The sequence below is a fragment of the Hyperolius riggenbachi genome, chromosome 10 (genome assembly GCF_040937935.1).
Source record: "Hyperolius riggenbachi isolate aHypRig1 chromosome 10, aHypRig1.pri, whole genome shotgun sequence".
NCBI classification, from domain to species: domain Eukaryota; kingdom Metazoa; phylum Chordata; class Amphibia; order Anura; family Hyperoliidae; genus Hyperolius; species Hyperolius riggenbachi.
This window is the reverse complement of record NC_090655.1, coordinates 268816828-268836601: the sequence shown is the minus strand read 5'-3', so window position 1 is coordinate 268836601 and position 19774 is coordinate 268816828. Positions and strand designations below refer to the sequence as shown.

The 19774-nt window shown below is 46.0% G+C and overlaps 1 protein-coding gene across 1 annotated transcript in view; it reads left to right on the top strand.

The window, feature by feature from the left end:
- The window catches only part of LOC137537186 (uncharacterized), a 274266-nt gene that overhangs the window by 68334 nt on the left and 186158 nt on the right, over positions 1–19774 (top strand). The window contains exon 5 of the mRNA XM_068259298.1: positions 8097–8160. Coding sequence (XP_068115399.1) covers positions 8097–8160 — 64 coding nt within the window. The remainder of the gene's footprint in view (positions 1–8096; positions 8161–19774) is intronic.

Below are 19774 nucleotides of genomic sequence, written 5' to 3'. Positions count from 1 at the left end.
GTGTGTGTGTGTGTACAGTGTGTGTGGGTAAGTGTGTGTGGGTAAGTGTGTGTGTACAGTGTGTGTGTACAGTGTGTGTGGGTGTGTGTATAGTGTGTGTGGGTAAGTGTGTGTGTGTGTACAGTGTGTGTGTGTGTGTGTGTGTGTATAGTGTGTGTGGGTGAGTGTGTGTGTGTACAGTGTGTGTGTACGTGTGTACAGTGTGTGTGGGTGAGTGTGTGTGTACAGTGTGTGTGTGTGTACGTGTGTACAGTGTGTGTGGGTGAGTGTGTGTGTACAGTGTGTGTGTGTACAGTGTGTACAGTGTGTGTGTGTGTGTGTGTGTGTACAGTGTGTGTGTGTACAGTGTGTGTGTAGTGTGTGTACAGTGTATGTGTGTGTGTGTGTGTGTGAGTGTGTGTTTGTGTGTACAGTGTGTGTGTGTGTGTACAGTGTGTGTGGGTGTGTGTACAGTGTATGTGGGTGAGTGTGTGTGTACAGTGTGTGTGTGTGTGGGTGAGTGTTTGTGTGTGTGTGTGTGTGTGTGTGGGTGTGTGTACAGTGTGTGTGGGTGAGTGTGTGTGTGTACAGTGTGTGTACAGTGTGTGTGTGAGTGTGTGTGTACAGTGTGTGTGTGTGTGTGTGTGTGTGTGTGTGTGTGTGGGGGGGGGGGTGAGTGTGTGTGGGTAAGTGTGTGTGTGTGTGTGTGTGTGAACAGTGTGTGTACAGTGTGGGTGAGTGTGTGTGTGTGTGTGTGTGTGTGTACAGTGTGTGTGTGTGTGTGTGTGTGTGTGTGTACAGTGTGTGTGTGTGTGTGTGGGTGGGTGAGTGTGTGTGGGAAAGTGTGTGTGTGTGTACAGTGTGTGTGGGTGAGTGTGTGTAAGTGTGTGTACAGTGTGTGTGGGTGAGTGTGTGTGTACAGTGTGTGTGGGTGTGTGTACAGTGTGTGTACAGTGTGGGTGAGTGTGTGTACAGTGTGGGTGTGTGTACAGTGTGTGTGGGTGGGTCAGTGTGTGTGGGTAAGTGTGTGTACAGTGTGTTTACAGTATGTGTGTGTACAGTGTGTGTGTGTGTGTGTACTGTGTGTGTGTACAGTGCGTGTACAGTGTGTGTGTGTGTGTACAGTGTGTGTACAGTGTGTGTGTGGGTGAGTGTGTGGGTGTGTGTGTGTACAGTGTGTGTGTACAGTGCGTGTGGGTGTGTACAGTGTGTGTGGGTGAGTGTGTGGGTAAGTGTGTGTGTGTGTACAGTGTGTGTGGGTGAGTGTGTGTGTGTGTACAGTGTGTGTGAGTGTGTGTGTGTGTGTGTGTGTGTACAGTGTGTGTGGGTGTGTGTACAGTGTGTGTGGGTGTGTGTACAGTGTGTGTGTGGGTGGGTGAGTGCGTGTGGGTAAGTGTGTGTGTGAACAGTGTGTGTGGGTGAGTGTGTGTGTGTACAGTGTGTGTGGGTGAGTGTGTGTGTGTACAGTGTGTGTACAGTGTGTGTACAGTGTGTGTACAGTGTGTGTGTGGGTGAGTGTGTGTGTGTGTGTGTGTACAGTGTGTGGGTGGGTGGGTGGGTGAGTGTGTGTGGGTAAGTGTGTGTGTGTGTATAGTGTGTGTACAGTATGTGTGGGTGAGTGTGTACAGTTTATGTGGGTGAGTGTTTGTGTGTGTGTGTGTACAGTGTGTGTGGGTGTGTGTACAGTGTGTGTGTACAGTGTGTGTGAGTGTGTCAGTGTGTGTGGGTAAGTGTGTGTACAGTGTGTTTACATTATGTGTATGTACAGTGTGTGTGTGTGTGTGTGTGTACAGTGTGTGTGTGTGTACAGTGTGTGGGTGGGTGGGTAAGTGTGTGTGTGTGTGTGTACAGTGTGTGTACAGTATGTGTGGGTGAGTGTGTGTAAGTGTGTACAGTTTATGTGGGTGAGTGTTTGTGTGTGTGTGTACAGTGTGTGTGTACAGTGTGGGTGAGTGTGTGGGTGTGTGTACAGTGTGTGTGGGTGGGTCAGTGTGTGTGGGTAAGTGTGTGTACAGTGTGTTTACAGTATGTGTATGTACAGTGTGTGTGTGTGTGTGTGTGTGTGTGTGTACAGTGTGTGTGTGTGTACAGTGTGTGTGGGTGTGTGTACAGTGTGTGTGAGTGGGTGGGTGAGTGTAAGTGTGTACAGTGTGTGTACAGTGTGTGTGGGTGTGTGTACAGTGTGTGTGTGTGTGTGTGTGTGTGTGTGTGTGTGTGTGTGTACAGTGTGTGTGTACAGTGTGGGTGAGTGTGTGGGTGTGTGTACAGTGTGTGTGGGTGGGTCAGTGTGTGTGGGTAAGTGTGTGTACAGTGTGTTTACAGTATGTGTATGTACAGTGTGTGTGGGTGAGTGTGTGTGTACAGTGTGTGTGTGTACAGTGTGTGTGGGTGTGTGTACAGTGTGTGTGGGTGGGTGAGTGTAAGTGTGTACAGTGTGTGTACAGTGTGTGTGGGTGTGAGTACAGTGTGTGTGTGTGTGTGTGTGTACAGTGTGTGGGTGAGTGTGTGTGTGTGTGTACAGTGTGTGTGGGTGAGTGTGGGTGTGGGTGAGTGTGTGTACAGTGTGTATACAGTGTGTGTGTGTGTGTGTGTGTGTACAGTGTGTGTGGGTGAGTGTGTGTACAGTGTGTGTGTGTACAGTGTGTGTACAGTGTGTGTGGGTGAGTGTGTGTGTGTGTGTACAGTGTGTGTGGGTGAGTGTGTGTGTGTGTGTAGAGTGTGTGCCACTTTAAGGTTTACTGGTTGGTTGTGTGTAAAGTGTGTGTGTACTGTGTGCACAGTATGTGTGTGTGTGTGGGGGGGGGGGGGGGGGAGAGATTTGGGCAATGCATACTTTTAATACAGCACAGGCATGGACACTAAGTTGCCTTACCAAAGGCTGAACTTGTGTCCCTTCTCACTCCTCCACACGCTGAATCAGCAGCAGCAGCAGCACACTTCTTCTTCCACAGTCTCTCCACCACAGTACCGAGGTGCGTTACAGTGAATTCCCCGGCCGCCTCTCCACAGCTTTGTTAGGCTGAATCTGGGCAGGAGGGCAGAGCTGGAGATGTCAGGTTTCCATGACAGCGAGCTAGGCTGTATGAGCGTGCGGCTGTTCCTGGCAGCTGACATGCATCATGCACCTGCTAATGCCTCTACTCTCTGCCTGATCCGGGACTGTCTGCACTCGCCTAGCTGCCCGCTGCACAGCACACACACTACAATGTGTAGAGACAAGCAGGCGGGTAAGGAACGAGCAGGTGATGTAACTGTGGCCTCAGTGTGAGTGGACACAGCTCCCCACCCACATGCCACCCTTTATGGTAGCAAAATATGTCACCCTAGTCCTGTGCCTTGGGGCCTTCCCAGAAATCCGGCCATGGGCCAGGGTGGTGATCATATCTGATGGGTCAACCTGTCCCACCTGACTTCAGTGTGAAGGGTGAAAAAAATGGCCCTATGGGAAAGTATGAGGCAGGTCCGCATCAGCTGCGCTACCGGCCAGCACACTAGTAGTGCACATTCGCCAGGAACCATTTGCCGGTGAACATATCTGCGAATATCTGCTAGCATGGAAAAAGAAAAATTTATGTTAAACTAATACTCTTATATCCAACAATAGTACCAGAGTTTCATATAATGTAATTCATCATATTTAAAATAGACATCCCAGTCCCCATTCCCAATATTTCTCCAGTAATTCTACTAGTGGTCTTATCTATTACTCATAAATTAGCTAGTATGCCTCCTCCTGATCTTCCTGAAGTGGCAATTAAGGCATCTAATTACATCTATTTATGTTTGCAAAAGAATGCTGCTCCTCTGAATGTCCACTGTATATAAGCACAACTTTATATTTAAAATAGACATCCCAGTCCATAATATTTCTCCAGTAATTCTACAACATACAGAGGGGCTGCAGCACACAACAGGAAAAACAGTGACAGGGGCTCTTGGTTACGCTTTAACGCGCTTAAGCTCACCAACTGCGCCAAAGTGTCCCCGATCTGGTGAGTCCTACTCTAACCATATAAAGCTAGTTTTTATCAGCAGTCTAGTGGGAACTAAACCAAAAACCCAAGAGTCAACTAAATGGGAGAAAAGGAAATTAAAAACACCTCACCTTCCACTAGCTACCAAACGAACTCTCTGGACATGTGCAATGCACTCATTTATATGCTTAACTGTGCTAGAGGTGGGCGTGGTTATGCAGGCTCACAAGGGGAAAATTATAATCAATTATCAAGGGGTGAGCAGCACAAACCAACTTTTAATGCAATTTTTTTGCAAAGTATGCACGCAGCAGTGGAGACCCCAATCCCCACAAGAAATATATATAACATACAGAGGGGCTGCAGCACACAACAGGAAAAACAGTGACAGGGGCTCTTGGTTACGCTTTAACGCGCTTAAGCTCACCAACTGCGCCAAAGTGTCCCCGATCTGGTGAGTCCTACTCTAACCATATAAAGCTAGTTTTTATCAGCAGTCTAGTGGGAACTAAACCAAAAACCCAAGAGTCAACTAAATGGGAGAAAAGGAAATTAAAAACACCTCACCTTCCACTAGCTACCAAACGAACTCTCTGGACATGTGCAATGCACTCATTTATATGCTTAACTGTGCTAGAGGTGGGCGTGGTTATGCAGGCTCACAAGGGGAAAATTATAATCAATTATCAAGGGGTGAGCAGCACAAACCAACTTTTAATGCAATTTTTTTGCAAAGTATGCACGCAGCAGTGGAGACCCCAATCCCCACAAGAACCCCTGTCACTGTTTTTCCTGTTGTGTGCTGCAGCCCCTCTGTATGTGCATTGCACATGTCCAGAGAGTTCGTTTGGTAGCTAGTGGAAGGTGAGGTGTTTTTAATTTCCTTTTCTCCCATTTAGTTGACTCTTGGGTTTTTGGTTTAGTTCCCACTAGACTGCTGATAAAAACTAGCTTTATATGGTTAGAGTAGGACTCACCAGATCGGGGACACTTTGGCGCAGTTGGTGAGCTTAAGCGCGTTAAAGCGTAACCAAGAGCCCCTGTCACTGTTTTTCCTGTTGTGTGCTGCAGCCCCTCTGTATGTTATATATATTTCTTGTGGGGATTGGGGTCTCCACTGCTGCGTGCATACTTTGCAAAAAAATTGCATTAAAAGTTGGTTTGTGCTGCTCACCCCTTGATAATTGATTATAATTTTCCCCTTGTGAGCCTGCATAACCACGCCCACCTCTAGCACAGTTAAGCATATAAATGAGTGCATTGCACATGTCCAGAGAGTTCGTTTGGTAGCTAGTGGAAGGTGAGGTGTTTTTAATTTCCTTTTCTCCCATTTAGTTGACTCTTGGGTTTTTGGTTTAGTTCCCACTAGACTGCTGATAAAAACTAGCTTTATATGGTTAGAGTAGGACTCACCAGATCGGGGACACTTTGGCGCAGTTGGTGAGCTTAAGCGCGTTAAAGCGTAACCAAGAGCCCCTGTCACTGTTTTTCCTGTTGTGTGCTGCAGCCCCTCTGTATGTTATATATATTTCTTGTGGGGATTGGGGTCTCCACTGCTGCGTGCATACTTTGCAAAAAAATTGCATTAAAAGTTGGTTTGTGCTGCTCACCCCTTGATAATTGATTATAATTTTCCCCTTGTGAGCCTGCATAACCACGCCCACCTCTAGCACAGTTAAGCATATAAATGAGTGCATTGCACATGTCCAGAGAGTTCGTTTGGTAGCTAGTGGAAGGTGAGGTGTTTTTAATTTCCTTTTCTCCCATTTAGTTGACTCTTGGGTTTTTGGTTTAGTTCCCACTAGACTGCTGATAAAAACTAGCTTTATATGGTTAGAGTAGGACTCACCAGATCGGGGACACTTTGGCGCAGTTGGTGAGCTTAAGCGCGTTAAAGCGTAACCAAGAGCCCCTGTCACTGTTTTTCCTGTTGTGTGCTGCAGCCCCTCTGTATGTTATATATATTTCTTGTGGGGATTGGGGTCTCCACTGCTGCGTGCATACTTTGCAAAAAAATTGCATTAAAAGTTGGTTTGTGCTGCTCACCCCTTGATAATTGATTATAATTTTCCCCTTGTGAGCCTGCATAACCACGCCCACCTCTAGCACAGTTAAGCATATAAATGAGTGCATTGCACATGTCCAGAGAGTTCGTTTGGTAGCTAGTGGAAGGTGAGGTGTTTTTAATTTCCTTTTCTCCCATTTAGTTGACTCTTGGGTTTTTGGTTTAGTTCCCACTAGACTGCTGATAAAAACTAGCTTTATATGGTTAGAGTAGGACTCACCAGATCGGGGACACTTTGGCGCAGTTGGTGAGCTTAAGCGCGTTAAAGCGTAACCAAGAGCCCCTGTCACTGTTTTTCCTGTTGTGTGCTGCAGCCCCTCTGTATGTTATATATATTTCTTGTGGGGATTGGGGTCTCCACTGCTGCGTGCATACTTTGCAAAAAAATTGCATTAAAAGTTGGTTTGTGCTGCTCACCCCTTGATAATTGATTATAATTTTCCCCTTGTGAGCCTGCATAACCACGCCCACCTCTAGCACAGTTAAGCATATAAATGAGTGCATTGCACATGTCCAGAGAGTTCGTTTGGTAGCTAGTGGAAGGTGAGGTGTTTTTAATTTCCTTTTCTCCCATTTAGTTGACTCTTGGGTTTTTGGTTTAGTTCCCACTAGACTGCTGATAAAAACTAGCTTTATATGGTTAGAGTAGGACTCACCAGATCGGGGACACTTTGGCGCAGTTGGTGAGCTTAAGCGCGTTAAAGCGTAACCAAGAGCCCCTGTCACTGTTTTTCCTGTTGTGTGCTGCAGCCCCTCTGTATGTTATATATATTTCTTGTGGGGATTGGGGTCTCCACTGCTGCGTGCATACTTTGCAAAAAAATTGCATTAAAAGTTGGTTTGTGCTGCTCACCCCTTGATAATTGATTATAATTTTCCCCTTGTGAGCCTGCATAACCACGCCCACCTCTAGCACAGTTAAGCATATAAATGAGTGCATTGCACATGTCCAGAGAGTTCGTTTGGTAGCTAGTGGAAGGTGAGGTGTTTTTAATTTCCTTTTCTCCCATTTAGTTGACTCTTGGGTTTTTGGTTTAGTTCCCACTAGACTGCTGATAAAAACTAGCTTTATATGGTTAGAGTAGGACTCACCAGATCGGGGACACTTTGGCGCAGTTGGTGAGCTTAAGCGCGTTAAAGCGTAACCAAGAGCCCCTGTCACTGTTTTTCCTGTTGTGTGCTGCAGCCCCTCTGTATGTTATATATATTTCTTGTGGGGATTGGGGTCTCCACTGCTGCGTGCATACTTTGCAAAAAAATTGCATTAAAAGTTGGTTTGTGCTGCTCACCCCTTGATAATTGATTATAATTTTCCCCTTGTGAGCCTGCATAACCACGCCCACCTCTAGCACAGTTAAGCATATAAATGAGTGCATTGCACATGTCCAGAGAGTTCGTTTGGTAGCTAGTGGAAGGTGAGGTGTTTTTAATTTCCTTTTCTCCCATTTAGTTGACTCTTGGGTTTTTGGTTTAGTTCCCACTAGACTGCTGATAAAAACTAGCTTTATATGGTTAGAGTAGGACTCACCAGATCGGGGACACTTTGGCGCAGTTGGTGAGCTTAAGCGCGTTAAAGCGTAACCAAGAGCCCCTGTCACTGTTTTTCCTGTTGTGTGCTGCAGCCCCTCTGTATGTTATATATATTTCTTGTGGGGATTGGGGTCTCCACTGCTGCGTGCATACTTTGCAAAAAAATTGCATTAAAAGTTGGTTTGTGCTGCTCACCCCTTGATAATTGATTCCAGTAATTCTACAGTAATTCTGCCTTTCTTCTCAGTCTGGTGTAAATTGATACTTCCTGTAACTATAGCGACACATCCATATGGCAACTCTACACATCTCCAGCAACTATCTGGGGTCTAATAATGATTAATAATATTGTTTGTATTTCTGTTATATATTATTATTGATATTACTATATGTGATGCGTTTGAAGATTAGAAAATAATAACAATGATAGCTATAATTATATTCTAATCATTATATAATAATAATAGTTTGAGTGCAGGAGATTCCAGAAACAGAGGCTGCAGCTAGTCTATTCACCACTAGATGGCGAGAAATGATGCCACGCCCAGGAAGTGATGTACCATAGCAGGAAGAGAATTTGCAGGAGGTGGAGAGAGCACGTTGTTGGAAGAGGTAATTGTGTGATTGTTGTTATATATTAAGCAGGGCAGAGGTCGAGGTGGACATACCATAGCTCCCAACTGTCCCTTTTTCGGAGGGACAGTCCCTCTTTGGGAGCCCTGACCCTTCGTCCCTCTTCCACCCTCATTTGTCCCTCTTCCAGGACTTTGGGTATCATTCATAAAGGAGCTGTCGGTAGTGCGGGAAAACACTGTTCTTCTCCGCAACCGGTACTTAAGACTTCTGGGTGGTCATTCATGAAGAAGTTGCCTGTTGCGGTAGAAGTGCGGAGGTTTTCTGGAGGAAGCTGGCGGCAACGTGGCGGAAGACATGCGGAAACATAAAAGCTGCCCGATTCCCTCCGTGCGCTCCTCTGTCTGATGCTGCTTGGGAGGTCCCTTCCATTCATTTACATGTAATCCGCCCGCCTATCGCTACTGTCGAGCAAGCGGTATTTTCCTTCCGCATACCGCTTGCTCTAATCTTTATGAATGGATGTGTTTGTTACTTTTTCTAGATTAATCTAGAAAAACTCCGCACAAGGCGGAAATGTATCGCTCTGCACGGGAATGTCAGCTTTTTATGCGGAAAGAGGCTTTATGAATGCAGCAGTTGCCGAGTGGTCGGTAAAGTCAGCGGTATTAAGCATTTCCGCATGCGGAAATGCTTTATGAATGATACCCTTTGTCCCTCTTTCTATGTAAATATATATACCAAAAATGTGTTTGATTGACTCTAAAGTTTATTCCCAACCTTTAAATTGATATATTACTAATTTTAAAATGTTACTATGAAGGAAAATGAACCAGGATAGAAAGGACCAATGTGGTTTGAATTATAAAACAATATATTTTTCTTATGAAATCTTTATGGTATGCATGACTAGGTTGTGATGGGGGCGTGGCCAGGGGTTTGGCAGGGGCGTGGCTTAAGTGTCCCTTTTTCTCATCTCAAAAATTTGGGAGGTATGACATACTTGTTATATATTGGGCAGAGCAGAGGTCGGGGTGGACATACTTGTTATATATTGGGCAGAGCAGAGGTTAGGGTGGACATACTTGTTATATATTGGGCAGAGCAGAGCAGAGGTCGGGTGGACATACTTGTTATATATTGGGCAGAGCAGAAGTCGGTGTGGACATGCTTGTTCTATATTGGGCAGAGCAGAGGTCGGGGTGGACATACTTGTTATATATTGGGCAGAGCAGAGGACGGGGTGGACATACTTGTTATATATTGGGCAGAGCAGAGGTCGGGGTGGACATACTTGTTATATATTGGGCAGAGCAGAGGTCGGGGTGGACATACTTGTTATATATTGGGCAGAGCAGAGGTCGGGGTGGACATACTTGTTATATATTGGGCAGGGTAGAGGTCGGGGTGGACATACTTGTTATATATTGGGCAGAGCAGAGGTCGGGTGGACATACTTGTTATATATTGGGAAGAGCAGAGGTCGGGGTGGACATGCTTGTTATATGTTGGGCAGAGCAGAGGTCGGGGTGGACATGCTTGTTATACATTGGGCAGAGCAGAGGTCGGGGTTGACATACTTGTTATATATTGGGCAGAGCAGAGGTCGGGGTGGACATGCTTGTTATATATTGGGCAGAGCAGAGGTCGGGGTGGACATGCTTGTTATATATTGGGCAGAGCAGAGGTCGGGGAGGACATACTTGTTATATATCGAGCAGAGCAGAGGTCGGGGTGGACATGCTTGGTATATATTGGGCAGAGCAGAGGTCCGGGTGGACATACTTGTTATATATTGGGCAGAGCAGAGGTCGGGATGGACATATTTGTTTATATATTGGGCAGAGCAGAGGTCGGGGTGGACATACTTGTTGTATATTGGGCAGAGCAGCGGTCGGGGTGAACATACGTGTTATATATTGGGCAGAGCAGAGGTCGGGGTGAACATACGTGTTATATATTGGGCAGAGCAGAGGTCGGGGTGGACATACTTGTTATATATTGGGCAGAGAAGAGGTCGGGGTGGACATACTTGTTGTATATTGAGCAGGGGTCGGGATGGACATACTTGTTATATATTGGACAGAGCAGAGGTCGGGGTGAACATACGTGTTATATATTGGACAGAGCAGAGGTCGGGGTGAACATACGTGTTATATATTGGGCAGAGCAGAGGTCAGGGTGAACATACGTGTTATATATTGGGCAGAGCAGAGGTCCGGGATGACATACTTGTTATATATTGGGCAGAGCAGAGGTCGGGGGGACATACTTGTTATATATTGGGCAGAGCAGATGTCGGGATGGACATACTTGTTTATATATTGGGCAGAGCAGAGGATGGGGTGGACATACTTGTTATATATTGGTTGCACCTGCACCTCAGAGAAAGCTTGGCGTAAGCCACGCGAAACGGTCGTCGGGCCGTGCACCCCCTGGCACCCACCACCGCCGCCACCTCCCATCTACACCCAGGCACCAAGAAAGACACTCTGGTATGACTTCAACTGCTTGCTACTTTGCTTGGTCGTCATATCCTGTTATGCTCACATTGATTGTATGCATTGTGCCATTGTCTACAAGTTGCTGCCACATTAAAACACTATAGTGCCGGATTTTCTCCATGCTACTATTTTTTCTTGAATTTGCTGCTCTGTTTTTATCCTGAGCACATAGTGATTTGGGTGTTTACCATTATTTTGCTCCGAGTGCCCGCCAACCCTCCCATATTGTTTGTTATATATTGGGCAGAGCATAGGTCGGGGTGGACATACTTGTTATATACATACTTGTTATATATTGGGCAGAGCAGAGGTCGGGGAGGACATACTTGTTATATATTGGGCAGAGCAGAGGTCGGGGAGGATATACTTGTTATATATTGGGCAGAGCAGAGGCCGGGGAGGACATACTTGTTATATATTGGGCAGAGCAGAGCTCGGGTGGACATACTTGTTATATATTGGGCAGAGCAGAGGTTGGTGTGGACATACTTGTTATATATTGGGCAGAGCAGAAGTCGGTGTGGACATGCTTGTTCTATATTGGGCAGAGCAGAGGTCGGGGTGGACATGCTTGTTATATATTGGGCAGAGCAGAGGTTGGGGTGGACATGCTTGTTATATATTGGGCAGAGCAGAGGTCAGGGTGGACATGCTTGTTATACATTGGGCAGAGCAGAGGTCGGGGTGGACATACTTGTTATATATTAGGCAGAGCAGAGGTCGGGGTGGACATACTTGTTGTATATTGGGCAGAGCAGAGGTCGGGGTGAACATACGTGTTATATATTGGGCAGAGCAGAGGTCGGGGTGAACATACGTGTTATATATTGGGCAGAGCAGAGGTCAGGGTGGACATACTTGTTATATATTGGGCAGAGAAGAGGTCGGGGTGGGCATACTTGTTGTATATTGAGCAGGGGTCGGGATGGACATACTTGTTATATATTGGGCAGAGCAGAGGTCGGGGTGAACATACGTGTTATATATTGGGCAGAGCAGAGGTCGGGGTGAACATACGTGTTATATATTGGGCAGAGCAGAGGTCAGGGTGAACATACGTGTTATATATTGGGCAGAGCAGAGGTCCGGGTGGACATACTTGTTATATATTGGGCAGAGCAGAGGTCGGGGGGACATACTTGTTATATATTGGGCAGAGCAGAGGTCGGGATGGACATACTTGTTTATATATTGGGCAGAGCAGAGGATGGGGTGGACATACTAGTTATATATTGGGCAGAGCAGAGGTCGGGGAGGACATACTTGTTATATATTGGGCAGAGCAGAGGTCGGGGAGGACATACTTGTTATATATTGGGCAGAGCAGAGCTCGGGGTGGACATACTTGTTATATATTGGGCAGAGCAGAGGTCGGGTGGACATACTTGTTATATATTGGGCAGAGCAGAGGTCGGTGTGGACATACTTGTTATATATTGGGCAGAGCAGTGGTCGGTGTGGACATACTTGTTATATATTGGGCAGAGCAGAGGTCGGGGTGGACATGCTTGTTCTATATTGGGCAGAGCAGAGGTCGGGGTGGACATGCTTGTTATATATTGGGCAGAGCAGAGATTGGGGTGGACATGCTTGTTATATATTGGGCAGAGCAGAGGTCGGGGTGGACATGCTTATTATATATCGAGCAGAGCAGAGGTCCGGGTGGACATACTTGTTATATATTGGGCAGAGCAGAGGTCGGGGTGGACATACTTGTTATATATTGGGCAGAGCAGAGGTCGGGGTGGACATACTTGTTATATATTGGGCAGAGAAGAGGTCGGGGTGGGCATACTTGTTGTATATTGAGCAGGGGTCGGGATGGACATACTTGTTATATATTGGGCAGAGCAGAGGTCGGGGAGGACATACTTGTTATAGATCGAGCAGAGCAGAGGTCGGGGTGGACATACTTGGTATATATTGGGCAGAGCAGAGGTCGGGGAGGACATACTTGTTATATATTGGGCAGAGAAGAGGTCGGAGTGGAAATACTTGTTATATATTGATTTTTATTGAAAAAATATATACAAAATATACAATACAATAAATAATAATGATATTCGTGATCAAAAGGATCACAAAAGCAAAACCTCCATAATCGATATATACATTGTATATCCTATACATAATGTATTAGCAACTATACTATTTACTCAAGGTGATTAATTATTCATATCACCAACTTGTATCAAGCAAAACAAAGGATTATAAATCCCTGAGCAGAAGAATACTCATTCAATCTACATTCAAAACCAGACAGGACAACAGGAAACATGAATCCATCACCCTACACCCAACAAGTGACAATCACCAGAAACAACAACCACTCATTCTGCCCTTTATGCAGGAGGGGTAAACAAAGACAAAAATATCAAAATCAACACAGGACAAACAAGGACACCCATAAGTTAGTTGGAGGGATAACTCCACTAATTATGTCTGCGGCCAATCATCAAAAAAGGTATGAAAAAAACCCCAAAAAACTGAAAAGGGTGATAAGAAACAGAAAGCTCACCCATAAGAGACGGAGATAGGCTAAGGAGGCCTGATGTTCTGCCACGCAAGGACCCAGGCACCTCTGCCCAAACTACGCCTCTCCAAGTTCCGGATCCTAGATACCTCACCCAGAATATTGCCTACCACCACCTGAACAGGAATGGTTTTATGCCTAAGTGGTACCTGACACCGTGCCAACCATGTGTGCTGCCTAACAACTAAGCTGACTAAGTATAAGGTGCATAAATCAAAACCCTGGTGGTGTCTGAATGCTCCATACGCCCACTCTGCGTAACTTAGACGCTCCAGAAAGGGAATACCTAGGCTTCCTCCCACCTGTTTATACACTTCAACATTGAAAGGACAATGAAGTAGAAAGTGGTCCATGGATTCCTCAACACCACCACACTCCTCACGAGGACATCCACGTGCCTCCACCTTCAGACACTTAACATTACCTCTAACGTAAAGCTTGCCATGAAATCAGAGGTCAGGGTGGACATACTTGTTATGTATTGGGCAGAGCAGAGGTCGGGGTGGACATACTTGTTATATATTGGGCAGAGCAGAGGTCAGGGTGGTCATACTTGTTGTATATTGGGCAGAGCAGAGGTCGGGGTGGACATACTTGTTATATATTGGGCAGAAGTCGGGGTGGACATACTTGTTATATATTGGGCAGAGAAGAGGTCGGGGTGGACATACTGTACTTTGTTACAGAGGAGGTCATAGTACACCTGTCACTATCCTGGTCACAGCTACAAATTTTAAGAAATGCAGATATACAGATGGGGACAATTAAAGAGGAATAAGAAGAGACATATGTGAGGAGTGATCAGCAGTCTATGGTGAAGGGTGACATGATGGGGACAACTATAGATGAGGACCATCTTACAGAGAGCAGAACAGGTGAGTAATCAACATTAAATATTGAATATCTTTAGTTATGACTGTGTCGCTGCTCACAGACTGGCATATTAGGTTTTATTCTATGTTCTCCTGTTAGATTTTTGTCATCTAAAACCATTATTGTAGAATGTATTTGCTTACTATCTTACTGACAATAACTTACTTACTATCTTACTAACAATAAGTTACTTACTATCTTACTAACAATAACAGTACAGACACCCTGATGGCTTTGGAGTATGTTCTGTGGAGAGAAATGCCATACTGTATTGCAGTAGAAATGCCATGCTGATCAGGTGAGAACTTTGCAACTCACAGGTGCAATAAACCTACCATCAAATTGATAGACATGGCAAACCAGGGTTCGATTCCTGGCTAGGGTCAGTACCTATTCAGTATGGAGTTCAAGGCAAGACTCCCTAACACTGCAGTGTGGCCTCTTGAGCACGCCCCAGTGGCTGCAGCTCTTGAGTGCTTTTAGTCCGACAGGAGAAAAGTGCTATACAAATATTCGGATTATCATTATTATTCTCACATTCCCTGTGTACATAGTGTGTTTATACCTCATTACAGGCACACTGTGCAGTCACATTACACCTCTATTACTTCTCACATTCCCTGTGTACATGGTGTGTTTATACCTCATTACAGACACACTGTGCAGTCATGTTACACATCACACCCCTATTACTTCTCACATTCCCTGTGTGCATAGTGTGTTTATACCTCATTACAGGCACACTGTGCAGTCACATTACACCTCTATTACTTCTCACATTCCCTGTGTACATGGTGTGTTTATACCTCATTACAGACACACTGTGCAGTCATGTTACACATCACACCCCTATTACTTCTCACATTCCCTGTGTGCATAGTGTGTTTATACCTCATTACAGGCACACTGTGCATTCACATTACACATCACACCCCTATTACTTCTCACATTCCCTGTGTACATAGTGTGTTTATACCTCATTACATGCATACTGTGCAGTCACATTACACACATCACACCTCTATTACTCCTCATATTCCCTGTGTACATAGTGCAGTGCTGTCCAACTTCATGGGCATGGAGGGCCATTTTTTTTTCAGACCCCATGGTGGAGGGCCGAAGGTTCTTGCTAGAGCCGCAGCCCCCCCCCCCCCCCCCAGGAAAAAAATGCAATTAAAGGACAATTAGATTGGCAGCACTCTCCACAAAATGCAATGCAATTGGCAGCAGATCCCCACAACATGCAATTCCAGACTGTGGTGAAGTTGTCAAGGGTTCCGATGAGTGTAGAGCGCCGTGCCGAAAAATGGGTGTGGCCATGGACCAGAATGTGGGTATGGCCACGGGTGGAGACAAATTTACATGAACTTAGCAATGTGGGACATTAGATTAGGACAGTGGTGGCCAACCTTTTGGAGACCGAGTGCCCAAACTGCAACCCAAAAGTCACTTATCTATCGCAAAGTGGCAACAGCAATTTAAACTACATACAAACGTTTTAACTCATACATGAACATTATGGAAAATCCAAGTTTAAAATAAACTCTGAAGATAAACAATTTCATCCATCCTACTCCTGAAAAATGCATTTTTTTTTTAGAACCTCCCAGTTTTATTTTCCGTTTTAAAAAGCTAAAAAAGGTTTAATGCTATTGTCTCATGATGATGATTCAGCTTTTCCATAGTCTTGCAGTTCGCAATCATGTGACCCCCAACAAGACAAATTCAGCAATCATGAGGCCCCCAACAAGACAAATTCAGCAATCATGAGGCCCCCAACAAGGCACATTCAGCAATCATGAGGCCCCCAACAAGACAAATTCAGCAATCATGAGGCTCCCAACAAGACAAAATCAGCAATCTTGAGGCCCCCAACAAGGCAAATTCAGCAATCGTGATGCCCCCAACAAATGAGGCCCCCAACAAGACAAATTCAGCAATCATGAGGCCCCCAACACAACAAATTCAGCAGTCATGAGGCACATAAATAGAGAGCATTTCACATAAATAGGCAGAATGCCCCTTTAATATGGTAGACACCTCTTACCTGGCTTCTGTATTCTCCTCTACTGGCTGCTGTGCCTGGCTGGCCTGGCAATAGTGTTTTCGGCCAGATTGGTGATGATGTGTGGGCTGAAAGGCCTTGCGGTGCTGCTGTGGCCGGGCTGGCGGTGAAGCTGTGGTGTGGCCGGATGAGGTAGTAACAGGTGTCCCCCCAGTTAGATAGTGACAGGTGTCCCCCCAGTTAGATAGTGACAGGTGCCCCCCCCAGTCACATAGTGACAGGTGCCCCCCCCCCCAATTAGTGACAGGTGTCCTCCCCCCAGTTAGATAGTGACAGGTGCCCCCCCAGTTAGATAGTGACAGGTGTCCTCCCCCCAGTTAGATAGTGACAGGTGCCCCCCCCAGTTAGATAGTGACAGGTGCCCCCCCCCAGTTAGTGACAGGTGCCCCCCCAGTTAGAGTGACAGGTTCCCCCCCAGTTAGATAGTGACAGGTGCCCCCCAGTGACAGGTGCCCCCCAGTAAGTGACAGGTGTTCCCCCAGTCAGCGTCCATTGCCTCGCTCCTGTGCTCCGCTGCCTCACCGCTCAGACCTCACAGATCGCGGCGACTGAAACAAGCAGAGCGCGCGCATAACACCCGCACGGCAGAACGTTACATGCGGAAGTGATTGATTTCACTTCCGCATGTGACGTACTCCGTGCGGGTGTTATGCGCGCGCTCTGTTTGCCTCCTGTCGCCGCGATCTGTGAGGTCTGAGCTCGCTGTGAGGCAGCGGGGACACAGGAGAGGCCACACAAGAGGGAGCAGGCATGGCGCCCATAGCGCACGCCATGCCTGCATCTCGGGGGGAGGAGCGGGCCGCAACAGGAGGCCTGGCGGGCCGGATGCGGGCCGCCAGTTGGACAGGGCTGACATAGTGTGTTTATACCTCATTACAGGCACACTGTGCAGCCACATTACACACATTACACCCCTATTACTTTTCACATTCCCTGTGTACATAGTGTGTTTATATCTCATTACAGGCACACTGTGCAGTCACATTACACACATTACACCCCTATTACTTCTCACATTCCCTGTGTACATAGTGTGTTTATACCTCATTACAGGCACACTGTGCAGTCACATTACACACATTACACCCCTATTCTCACATTCCCTGTGTACATAGTGTGTTTATACCTCATTACAGACACACTGTGCGCTCACATTACACATCACACCCCTATTATTTCTCACATTCCCTGTGTACATAGTGTGTTTATATCTCATTACAGGCACACTGTGCAGTCACATTACACACATTACACCCCTATTACTTCTCACATTCCCTGTGTACATAGTGTGTTTATACCTCATTACAGGCACACTGGGCAGTCACATTACACACATCACACCCTTATTACTACTCACATTCCCTGTGTACATAGTGTGTTTATACCTCATTACAGGCACACTGTGCACTAATATGCAAATAATAATATAACAATCTACAAAGACTACAGTGGGCACTTAAGAGGCAATCCCAGACATTTTATCTAGTAATTTTGCCTCTTCCTCCCAGTCTGGTGTAAAAAACTGACACTTCTTGTAACTATGGGGATACATCCATATGACATCCATCCTTTACATCTCCAACAACTGTCTGGGGACTAATAATAATAAAGATAACAATCATTTGTATTATTAATCATTACACAATAGGATGCATCTGTAGTTGAAGATGTTGTTCAGTAACAGAGAAAAATATTAACACTACTACTATTAGATGGCTGAGTGCAGTTGGTTCCACAGAGGCTGCAGTTAGACTATTCACCACAAGATGGCAATGCAATAACATTTGTAAAGTGCTGTTCTCCTATAAGACTCAAAGCGCATAGTTATGTCTTAGTTCATTACAAGGTTGCAGGCTGGACTGTTTTACAGAGGAAATAGACAGGTGTTCATAAGTAGTCTCTATGCCAGGTAAGCGCTTCAAACCATAAGTATACTTTTGTGGGAATTATACCACCACCAGGAACACCCTCAAGGATCCACACTCACCAATGTTGGTGGGCCAGGTATTACAGTGGCCTTATTGCGCCTCTGGGGTATTTGCAAGGCTCCCCACACCCTATGGCTGGTCTCTCCCAATCCAATCTGCCTTTTTATCTTCTTAGAGTAACTTATACCTCAATGCAAACAAACACTATCATTGCGCAGATGTCAGTAAAAAAATGACACTTTATTAAAAAGGTTCCACTCACATGCCATCAGCTATGGGTAAGCTTGTGGAGTATTGGAACGGGCTCCACCCCGTGCGGCCTCCCGGGCTGACCGCCGAATTGATGTTATTGGGGTCCCGCTCGCTCCTCGCACCACCGCGTCCCACGCTCCGGCGTGTGTTACTTCCGCATGTGGCTCCTCCCTATCGATTTCGTCATAAATGACTCATTCAGGGGATGGAGCCACCATGCGGAGATGTTGTATGTATACCAGTCGACTCCTCCCCATCCTCTACGTCAGGCCTCCTTTCGCGCGTGCGTACCCTACGCGTTCTTCACATTGCGTCATGCGTGCATGTCATCGCGTTATGCGGACATGCCACACATGCTGGACGGCCTGCGTGCCCTGCGTCCCCCACGCCTATTGCGTTTCAGAATGCGTTCCGGAGCCCGGGAGTCTTCACTTCCTAACCAACTTTATTGAACCATGTCCTCCTCGGACAACCTTGTTAATACATTTTAAAACCATTGTAAAATCACTCATTGCGACCCATTATTTCTACTCTTATATATTTTACACATTAACCATGTGCAGTTTTTATTACATTTATAATTGTACACTGCTGTACCTTTACCATGTGTGTCATATGTTATTGCACTTATTATTATCACATCGCTATCCCTTTTTGTTTGCTATCCCCCCTTGAGGTGGAGCATCCACTTCTCCACAAGCTCTTACATCATAAATTTTATGATACTATAACATATCAAACAAGACCATACTTATACAAACAGTTTCTACTCATATATCTATCAGGGTCATATTCCTATCCCTACCTCCGACATTATATGTTCACACTCTTTTACTCTGGTGGTCCATATCATCTCATTGATATTCATACTCCCTCTGCACCTTATTGTTTAGCCATAATATTGGTCAACCTTATCTCAGCGCTATATTAATTGTAAATTTGTGAATATCCCTCAACTTTCATCAATGAAGCAGTTCAAATCCACCTCCACATTTAGACCCTTTGGTTGCATAGTTTCCATTTTGAATATCCACTCCGTCTCTTTTCTGGATATGAGTCTAATCCTATTTCCCCCTCTCCAAGGTATACGCAATAGGCGTGGGGGACGCAGGGCACGCAGGCCGTCCAGCATGTGTGGCATGTCCGCATAACGCGATGACATGCACGCATGACGCAATGTGAAGAACGCGTAGGGTACGCACGCGCGAAAGGAGGCCTGACGTAGAGGATGGGGAGGAGTCGACTGGTATACATACAACATCTCCGCATGGTGGCTCCATCCCCTGAATGAGTCATTTATGACGAAATCGATAGGGAGGAGCCACATGCGGAAGTAACACACGCCGGAGCGTGGGACGCGGTGGTGCGAGGAGCGAGCGGGACCCCAATAACATCAATTCGGCGGTCAGCCCGGGAGGCCGCACGGGGTGGAGCCCGTTCCAATACTCCACAAGCTTACCCATAGCTGATGGCATGTGAGTGGAACCTTTTTAATAAA